The sequence below is a fragment of the Rhinatrema bivittatum genome, chromosome 2 (assembly GCF_901001135.1).
Source record: "Rhinatrema bivittatum chromosome 2, aRhiBiv1.1, whole genome shotgun sequence".
Lineage (NCBI taxonomy): Eukaryota > Metazoa > Chordata > Amphibia > Gymnophiona > Rhinatrematidae > Rhinatrema > Rhinatrema bivittatum.
In genome coordinates this window covers 428,024,489-428,035,525 of record NC_042616.1, presented here as the reverse complement: position 1 = coordinate 428,035,525, position 11,037 = coordinate 428,024,489, and the positions used below count along the sequence as shown (strand labels likewise).

The following is an 11,037-nucleotide window of genomic DNA, read 5'->3' as shown; positions in this document are numbered from 1 at the left end:
GTGAAATATAACCGGGGATCTTGCAGCAAAGCAGCCAGTCTCAAATTTACCTTCACAATGCCGATGGTCAAAGTTTCTGTACCATTCCTGCACAAAATCAAAATACAGCTAAACTTCTGTGTGAACTGTGCTGAAAAAATTACAAACTATTGTATTTGCCAGAGATGCTTGTTTTCTAGTTATCTATTTAATAAATACAATAAAACACCTCTATTGTAGTGTAAAGGAAAACTGGTTCTTACCTGCTAATTTTCGTTCCTGTTGTTCCACGGATCAGTCCAGACTCAAAGCTTCTCTGTCTCCATCTGCTGGAGGGGGGCAAAACTCAGGAGTCTGGACTGATCTGGGTAAGTACAAGGACCAATAATCAAGTCTGCTCAGCAGCACAATGCTGATCCTACTGTGCACAATTACAGTACAATGCACACACAACTGCAGCGGTATAACTCCAGTCCCCATTGGTCACACCCCAGTCTGATTTTCAGGGTAACAGAGAGATGCAAATGAATCTGTTTATTATGAAAATGCTGAAAACCTAACCCATTTGTGACTAGTGTTGCACACTTCTGCTCTTATTGCAGCTCACAGATTAGGAATCACTCTCTGCTTTGATGGTGGTGGGGAGGGGGGGGGGGGGGGGAAGGGATATTGGATTCTGAAGAGAGCCAACGCTAGGCCCCAACTTTTACAGTTTGGAATACTGATACGCTGACATTAGGGATAAAGCACAGGACAGCTTCTCCAGCCAAGTCCAAAAGGAGAGCATGTTCAAGCATCTACACCTGAATGAAATCCACTTTGAAGTGCTGAAAAACAGAATATAAATCCCCCCCCTTAAATCCCCCCCCCCAAAAAAAAATAAAAACCCCTCCAATGTATGAATTAGGCAGGCTAGCAGTAATTTTGTTATGGGTTTGACAGTTGCTTGGTTTTTATTGTAAGTATTGCTATCTTTAACATAAGGCATAGGGTAACCTGCATGGAGTGACAGTTACTACCATAAGAAACTTGCTGGGCAGACCGGATGGACCATTTGGTCTTTTTCTGCTGAAAATATTATGTTACTATGTAGGAATCGATTACAGCCTTTAGGTAGCTGATTTTAACATATAGTCAGGCATGACATGAATTATCAAAGTACACTTTCTCAATTTATCAATAGGGAAATGTCCTGGAGGAATCAAGAGGAGCCTTAAGGAAGGCCTGAAAGAAGAAGAGATGGCGGCTTCAGAAATCTGAGAGCCTTGAGCAACTCCCACAACCAATAAAAGGTCACTTGATTAAAATCAGAGGTATCAAGTCTGCTCTGTGATTTCCAGGTTATAACCTGCATAGTTTTGCTTGCTAAAAACAGTGTTTCCATTCCCTCAGTTAAAGTCAAGAGACAATGCTAGCAGAAGCCTGCTCATGAGATCACGGAGCAATCTGTTTGGCACTCTTGGTCTGATGTCATTTAGCAGGAAGAAAATGGTTCTGGGCATCCTCAGAAAGCTGAACTGTTCTACTAGTCTGCCAGGGTTCAGACTTTGAGTAGCCTGCACAGTGAGGTACATCACTAGAGACAGACACACATACACACACTTACTGCACTACCCTGTTGGACAACAAAGCAAAAAAACAGTTCATCACCCGCAACCTGACCTGGAACTTGCAGCTCACAAGGAGTCGTTGAGCCAGGGCTAAAATTATATAGGGTCCTTTGTTTTAAACCAGTTTTCATTGATAATTTCAAAAGCAGAACTGCAGGCCCACAATTATCTCCAGCATCACTTTCCGTCCCCTAGCAGAAAGACAGTGGGGCATGCACAGGGATTGGGTTTGGACCATATACAGCAAAAAAAAAAAAAAAAAAAAAAAGTGTAAGAGCAGCATGGGCATATACACTGCAGACTCGACCATGTGCACACGCACACAGGAAGAAGAAAGAAGTTGCCAGCGGGGGAGGGAGATCCAGCGCTAAAATCGTATCCAACACTGGAATTGTACTGGCAGAGGGAGGTCAAAGCTGCTTCTGCAGCCGCTGGAGTAACCTCAAGAGCTGTGATGGAGGGAGCCCCAGAGTGGTGGGAAGGAAGGCCAAAGCTGCCACTGGAGCCACTGCTGAGAGAAGAGGCACAGGAGCTGTGTCGTCCTGAGGAGAGGGGAGAAGAGAGAAGGGGACACTAAAGGCTTGAAGAAAAAAGATATTGAGAGGAGAAGAGAAGATTGAGAGAAGGTGGGGGAGGGGGAAGAGAAAAGGTATGGTAATGACAATTTTTTATCTTCCCCTCTACTAAACTAAATATTTACAGAGCATCTACAAACAATTTTTTTTCAACCAAAGGTTAACTTAAAAAACTGAGGAAGAAAAGTGCAAGCGTGGTGGTGGTAGGACAAGGGAGAGTTATCCTGCTTATATAAGCAGATTAGCATCCTAGAGCAGGGATTCCCAAACTGGAAGGCCACACATACACATACACCTAGGAGTGGACAAGTAGCCTAGTGGTTAGAGCAGCGGGCTACGTCCTGCTCCTTGTCACCTTGGGCAAGTCACTTTACTCTCCATTGCCTCAGGTACAAAACTTAGATTGTAAGCCCTCTAGGGATAGGAAAAATACCTACAGTACCTGAATGTAATCTGCTTTGAAGCGCTGGAAAAAAAGTGTAAAATGGAATATAAAAGTCTAAATTACAAAAATCGTAATATATATATATATATATATATATATATATATATATACACACACACACACACGAGTTTTATTGTCCTAGCTTTTGTCACCAAATTTTGATATTTACCCAGAAAAAGGACATTTTTCCACTTTTTTCTTATAATAAATATTGATAAATACCCAGGGGGAAAAACAACAAACATGAAGGTCCCTAAAAATAGAGCACTCATTAAAGTCAGCCGGCAAGAACAAAGATCATCTGTAACATTTTGCCTCAAGATGCCTGGTGTCTGTAATGAGCATATAGGCATGCAAATAGCACATACTCGTGTACATGCTATTTTATAAACAAACATACATGCACAAATAAGGATCTGTGCACAGATATACATGTGTAAAGAAAAAGGGGGATGTGTAGAGGCACTCTGGGGTGGGACTAATATATATATACACATGTAAATTGCTATTTTAAAAGAGACTTACACATGTAGATTTAGCAATGCACTTGTTTAATTTTACATCTGCTAATTACCTTACATAAATGATATCAATCTTGTTTACGAAGTACTATTGGCTGGGTGGAAGATCTGAGTGAACGGGGTGGGGGTGGGGGGAGTTCAGGCTAAAGAACCAAGGTGGTCTTGATGACCTGGAGATGGACTGGGCAAACCGGTGAAGGAAATCGAAAAACAGGATCATTTCTTTTACGCGTGCATGTTAGAAATTTTGCTGACTTACATCCATAAATAAATCCTACTTAATTTTTGCACATAAAATATCTACACGTATAATTTTAAAAAGATCATGTGTGTTTATTGTATCACATACGTATTTAGCAGTTCAGCGCCACTTAACTGGATAAGTGTTGGTCTCTAAACGATGCCACTTAGCTGAATAAGACTCAAACAATGCTATTTATCCGGCCAAGTAAGTTAGCCAGACAAGTCTCAAAAGGTGCTACTTAGCCTGATAAGTAGCGCTCGTTTTGAAACTTATCTAACAAAGAGTTATTTGCGCCTATCTATACATACGTGCAAATGTTGCAGGGTAGATTTACCTGTATTTTATAACCCATGTGTATATATTACTTGCAGGTTATAAAATAAGGGTAGATCTGTACACGGCCATATATGAACGTATATGGGCTTATGCAGGTCTTTAAAAATTATCCTCTGTGCTTTGCTTTTCACATAGTAGCGACAAATTACTAATAAACTAAATGCAAGTGCATACCATTACAATAAACGGTATACAAGTCTCTCCTTCTAACACGGGGTCAAAATGTCTGCAGAATTTGCTACAATACAGCAGAATCTGTTATAACACCATACAAGTTTTACTTTTTTTTGTGGGGGGAGAATAGCACTTCTGTGTTATAACAACAGCCTATACAATATAAAATACTAACTAAATATTTACAGAACATCTGCAAACATGGAAACATTTTTTTTTTTCAATCAAAGGTTAAAGTAAAAGACAGAGGAAGAAAAGTGCAGGTGTGGTGGTGGTGGTAGGACAAGGGAGAGTCTATTTTGATGCTGTGATGTACGCAAAGTTGAGAAAAAGGTAATGGAAGAAGCAACATTTTTTGGGTTTTGTTTTTTTTTACATAACATACGCCATTCGGGAGTTTGATAAAGGAAATGAATGTACTTGTCCACTTAAACTATTTCCCCATCTTAAACCATCCTCTCAAGGCCAGCTGTGCTGGAACACCTCTGCAACCCAGTTTTCGGCCTGGGGGGGGGGGGGGGCTTCATTACTCTTGAGTATATATTGGTTGAGGGCCACACACATTCTGCTGTCAAAAAGCTCTTTCACACTATTTGTCTATCAACTGGAGTGTTGCTGAATCATTGTTAGTATTTCCTTTTTAAAAGAATCTGCTCGCTTTACTTAAAACAAAAAAATATTTACACACCCTATGCAACAGGCAGAAGGAAATACAACAAGCATCTATTTTTCTTGCCAAATAAAGAACATCTTAATTAAGGAAATAAGGATGTCAAGCACAACAGAGAGAGGAGAAATTGAAGTGGACTACTTATTTCTAAGAAACTTAAGGAGAGGGAAAGGTCCTAGATTAGGGGAGGATATACTAAATTCCACCCCTGGGGTTTTTTGTTGTTTTTTTTTAATATATACAATCCATAGTATTTTCTGCAGGACTTGGCTATGACATACACAGATGAAATAATCTGTGCAATACACATTTATGTGTGAATTTAGGCCAGATTATAATAGGTCCTCAAAAGCCACAAACGGGCCAGGTTTTCAGGATATCCACAATGAATATGTGTGAGATAGCTTTGCATGCATTGCCTCTACTGTATGCAAATCTATCTCATGTATATTTATTGTAGATAGCCTGAAAATCTGGCCTGTTTGTGGCTCACGAGGAGAGTTGGCCTCCCCTGGATTAAAGGAAAAATAACTCAATAGTGTGATAACACGACCTCAATCAGACTACAGGCATTTTAATTCTATATCAGCTACCACTCCTCTTGACAATGGTTTTCCACTGTAGTCAATATTTGTATAAATATATTCACACACAATCTATAATCATAGTTAAAGAAAAGATACATACACCAGTGGGACAATAGGGCATGGCTTTGTTTTTTCTTAATGTTCACAAGAGAGAAGAGGGCCTGTAATAAAGTCTGGGGCATTTGGTGTGGTGAAAAGGCAGACTGCACAATCTGGCTGTACCGATGCCATTTCAGACCATGACATCTGCCTTCTTCAGGCGAACACCTGCATGCCTTCCTGACAAGACAGGTGCAGCATAGCCAGTGTTTGGCAACAAAGATTTTATGGTGTCTGTGGCCTCCTCTTCCAATGTACAGTCCTAATGATAAACAATGCCCCAAGAGCCAAGTCTCAGACTACCTGCAAGGTATATTCCCTCCTGTGTGGGCACAGAGGACAAACTTCCTACATACCATAATATACACTATATATACACACTCAGATCAAAAAGGCCAGGTTTTCTTTGTTTTTTTTAACAGACATAATATCCTGGAAATATATTTTTAAAAACAAAAATAAAAGAGCAAGAAAAAAAAACAAAGAAAACCTGAAAATGATAAATCTCTCATTGTGTTATATTTCTGACTAATTAGTTTTGACAAATTACCCAGAAAACCTGGCACACAAATGCAAGAAGCAAAACCCAGCACAACTGGCAGAGATAGAAGGAAATAAGAATTTCATGTAAAATACATTTTCCATGAGCTTGTGGTTAAGAAAGGCAAATGTTTTGTTTGTCCGTGTTTGTACCATAATCCTTGCTGCTGGGCAAAGTTCCCGGTTTCGGACCCGTGTGGTGAAGTTGTTTACGGTGTAACAGTCGCTGTTGAGCGGGTGCCAGTTCTGAACATGAGGCACAAAACCACGCTGACTTCACAACATGAAGCTGCAAACATTTCACAGTTTATAAATTAATGTTAAAAAAAAAAAAATTACACTCACATTTCAACTAGGATTACCAATTGGCTGCATGTCACCTGCTTAGGCTCAACTAGTTCTGATTTCATCCAATGGCATCCGTAGACTTGCAAGTCCTGCTTTATTAGAAAAAAATAAAAATAAAAAACAGAAATACAAATCCATAGAATAACAGGGGTTAAAACCAGGACTGGATTACCCTGTCCAGATGATATAAAGCCAGTTGGTAACCCAAATTCTTGCTCGGAGGTTTCTAGGTCAGGAAATAGCTTACAGAACATGCAGACAGGAAGGGAAGGTAAAAAGTGGTTCAATCCAGCCAGTCTGCTTCCACACCAGATTCCTCCTATGTACAGTAAGAACTTTTCATTAAGTCGGTATTTCTCTACATGCCAGGCACCATTTCTGTTGATTTTCTGATCATCATGTTTGTTGATATTATCAGCACCTCTGAGGCCTAGTGTACAGGCAGGGCAGCACACCAATAACCTAGAACTGGACAAGATAAGAGAAAAAAATAATAATAAAATTACTCAGAGAAACAAGAAGTCTTTGAATAATGATGGGCTGTTGTCACATAGGACTTGGCTCTAAAAAATTCCTAAGCCAAGTGAATGAGTGAATGTCTGGAGAGGAAATAGTTTTTCTTTCCATGTTAAAAAAAAAAAGGACATTTGAGAATGGAGAAATGTAACGTGATACATTCGCTATAGTACCACATTCAATATATAAACTTAAGACTTGGTTATTCAAGCAAGCTTTTCCGGACACAACCCAATGACACAATCCAATGACTCCTAAAACACCATGCCTCTTGTATATAACATTTATTTTGTATACTATACTTAAATTGTATATTGTTTAACCATTTCTATTCTCTCCTATCCTCATCCTTCTCCAAGTTCGGCTACCCTTGTTAAATGTAACTGTACCTTCGGTCACCACAGTTCTAGTTTTTATGTATATAATGCACTCCTGTTTTATGTAAACCAGCAAGATATGTTTTCATGATTGCCGGTATATAAAAATTCTAAATAAATAAATAAATAAATATAAACTGGCCTCTGGTAGGATTATAAACTGGAAACTGGTGCAATTAGTACTGAAATTGATCTCAGTCTCATTGCTGATCACCAACACCAAGCACTCTTGTTTCCAGAAAAAGAGGATAAAGAATTCCCTAAAGGTGCTGCTACTCTTCAATGGTATGAGCCACGCCGCTGAATATCCCCATCCCAGGCCAGGATTCATCATTCCTTGCGGCTAACTGACGGGGTTATTTTCCAACCCACAAAAGGCCATTATCGTGCATTAACGGCCTTATCGCGGCGGTAGCATTCAAATTAGGTGGAGGGGAGGAGTTAGGGAGGGAATTAGGGAAATAGGCCAGCAGCACTGCTGCTGGCAATAATGTTTAGAACCCTTTACCGCCGCGTTCATCATTCCGCAAGGAATGATGAATCCTGTCCTAAGTGTGAGAGCCGGATATATTTGAACACTGGACTCATAGCTATTTAGCTCTTTGGTGAAAAAAAAAAATGCTATTACTGAGACTTACAGGGCTTGGAAAAACACTGCAAGGGAGCAAACAGGAAAGGCAAAGGAGAACAGAAGCCATTTCAAAGAAGCATTCTGGATCCATGGAACTGGAAGGATTGCACAGCAACTTTTTAACATGAACTCTTTCCTTTCATGGAGACAGCAGTCCATTCTACATTATGACTGAGTGCTACAAACCCATACACATGGATACTACCAGTCATTGTCCTGAGTGGTTTATAATACATTTTCAGATTAAACCGGTCAGACACATTGATTTTGAGGAGAGAGAGTGCTCTTTTTTGATAGCCCAGACTACCATAACGGATCCTTGGTTTTTCTGGTTAGCAGTACCTGGCTTTAGAGGATATCTGACTTGCCCAAACAGTCTTTAAATGGTTTGCAATTATGCGAATGTGTAACTTCTCCAGCAGGAAAAATTCACTAGCTGGATAAAATGTGAAGAGCCCTATTCAGGAAGTGCTCTGGATGCCACAACGCACGTCATTTACTACAGGTCCCAGCTGTGCCGCTGAATATTAGAGATGTGAATCGGAACTGAAATCCGAACCGATTCTGGTTCTGATTCACATCTCTACTGAATATCCCTTGTAAGTTAGCCAGATAAATCTTATCCAGATAACTTACTTAAATGTTTATCTTTCAATATCAAGTCCTAAGAGTATACAAGACATTTATGCACATCAGTAAGTAGGATAAGGTACAGTAGATATAACAAAAAATCTAACAGATTCAAGTCATTTTTCAGTTTAAAAATGATGTAACTAGAAATCTAGATTGATCTTCAGGCCATCTTATTGCTTTGCTGCATAATCATTGGTTGAAATGCAACCTCCTCAAGCAAAAGCTGAAAATGGGAAAAAACTCAGGAAATATTTCTTGAATTGGCCCAGTGGGGCTTGCTGGCAGTGCAATGCTCTGCTGTGCAGAGGATCAGGTTTAATTCCTGGGGATGCTGCAGAGGTGATTCACAGCTTCCGCAGGGGAAGAAATCACAAGACATCATGTGGCTGGACTGAAGGTGCACATGTACTGGGTCCTAGGGAGAGCCACAGACTGTGACCCCCAGCCAAAGGGCCATCACGGCAATGGTTAAGGAGAGTTGCTGGTTATAAATAGGCTAAAATACCTCAGGTAGTTATATATGAAGGCTCATGGTACTGTAGCCTGGATTGAGCTGGAAGTCCAAAGAAAGCAGGAGGAAACTGTCAGGACATAAAATAAAAATAAATAATAAAAAAAACGTCTTTAGGGTAAGGGTGGTGGATGCATCAGTGGAGGTGAAAATAGTAACAGAATTCAAGAAGGGGTGGGGATAAGCGTGAAGGATCCTTAGATGCAAAGTGAAAGGAAAGCCAGAGATCAACTGGGATCTACGGCATTGCAAAAGGAGGCAAACCAGATGGACTAGTGAAACATGTTCATCTATAGACATGTTCTATGGTAGGAAGGGGCAAACACTGGGAAGTTTCTAAGCTACTCTACCCCAACAGCTTCTCTCATCTCTAAAACTTTGTGCAGTAGTGGGATTTTCTCATGGCCGATAACCATACTTCAAGCATATCCAGCATAGCTCTCTGCTTCAACGGCAGGGGAGAAAGTCTGATACTTCACTTTCAATGCATATCCAGCATAGCTCTCTGCTTCAACGGCAGGGGGGAATGAAGAAAAGTGGATCTATATACAGATAACAACCAACAAGGACTGGATTATTTAGTCTGGGTAAACAAATAAGCATGGGTGTAGCTTGCTTATTGCGGCGGTTACTATCCCTAATTAATTAAGCTAGATATTTCATTTAGATGCAGTTCCAACACTGCTCTCTCATTAATGGTGGGGGTGGAAGGGAAATAGAACCAAAAGGTTACTAAGAACCAAGAGTAACGGATAAGTATGAGAAAAAAAAAAAAAAGGGTGAAACTTGCTGGGCAGACTGGATGGACCGTGTGGTCTTCTTCTGCCGTCATTTCTATGTTTCTATAACCCTCGCAACACTGAGGACTTCTTTGTCTTCCAAAGACTGATTATTGTAGTGCATCTTAACTTTAGCATGAACTTTAAAAATAATTATTCATTTCACCTGGCTTTTTCTAGGATTCCAACTCAACAGGAATCAGCCTCCACTGATTTTGTGGTGCCAACATGCCTTAGTTTGCCACCACTCAGGGCTTCAGGGCTTCAGGATCCCCCCATCCCCCCCCACATTGTTTTATCAAACTGACCACTGCAGTGACGATTCTTCAGCCAGGGGCCATAGACAGCAAGTGCACCCCAAGTCAGAGATTACATCCCAAAAACTGACCAAAAAGGTTCTCACCTTCAAAGGACTGATGAATTTCAGCCTGGAAAGAAATCTCTTCACTTCTCCCACGTTAGTTTTGAGAGGTGTCTTTTCAAGCGCCTCCGCGCGACTATGGGCCAAGGCCCATCTTAAGCCCAGCTTGCTAACCAACAAAGGCTTGGGTTGGGTTTGAGAGGCTCCATGGACCTGCTCTGTTGTCATAGTAACATAAAATGCATTTTTCTGAGCCTCATTAACTCCAACTGGTAAAACAAAACAAAAATAAGAAGGGCGAGCAAATTGGTTAATTTAGTGTCTAGTAAAACTTCTGTTAAACAGAGAACACATTACAAGTTATTAATGAAACCTCAGTCAACTAGGACACAGGAGAGTTCTAATTAATAATGAGAAATGGAGAATGCAGTTACCAGCAGCCACCTCACTGGGGGAAAAAAACTGTGATGAAAATAAACACAAAAACTGCCAAAACTCCGATCAGGGAAAACTATAGGGTAGTTGTTAGTAGAGCCACCAATGATTAGGAAGAAAATAATTCCTCAGAAATAAACCTCTGGGCTGCAGGAGAATCATATTTGATGTGCACACAAAGAGGAACTGAAGGAAACCATAGGACTGCTACAACACAGGAACTGTCACACACGAGCAGAGAAGCAGTCTTATTGTTGTATAACTATGTATGTGAAGCTGCAATCCACTGAGATTTCCGGATCAGCAGAATAGAAATCGGTTAGATAAATAAATAAATAAAACAGAGTTACTTACCTGTAACAGGTGTTCTCCTAAGATTTTAGTCCTCACACATGGGTGACAGCATCAGATGGAGCCCGGCACGGAAAACTTGTCAAAGTTTCTAAAATCTTTGACTAGCACACTGAGTACACCCAGCATGTCACTATCCACATGTCCACGCGGGGTCCCCCCTTCAATCTTGTAACATAGAATTTCGATAAAATAAAACCAAAAACATAGGAGAAACCCAACTCCGTGGGGTGGCGGGAGGGTTTCGTGAGGACTAACATCCTGCTGTCTTAGGAGAACACCTGTTGCAGGTAAGCAACTCTGCTTTATTTATTT

General features: G+C 40.5%; 1 protein-coding gene across 3 annotated transcripts in view; it reads right to left on the bottom strand.

The window, feature by feature from the left end:
* Window positions 1-3,207: 3,207 nt before the first annotated feature.
* The window catches only part of FAM234B (family with sequence similarity 234 member B), a 95,821-nt gene continuing 87,991 nt past the window's right edge, over window positions 3,208-11,037 (bottom strand). For 2 of the 3 annotated variants that reach the window (XM_029590283.1, XM_029590284.1), the window contains exons 12-13: window positions 9,979-10,205; window positions 3,208-6,596 (exon numbers count right to left, since the gene is read on the bottom strand). In XM_029590283.1, coding sequence (XP_029446143.1) covers window positions 6,591-6,596; window positions 9,979-10,205 — 233 coding nt within the window. In that variant the 3' untranslated portion in view covers window positions 3,208-6,590. The remainder of the gene's footprint in view (window positions 6,597-9,978; window positions 10,206-11,037) is intronic. The other variant, XM_029590285.1, reaches the window with a different exon arrangement.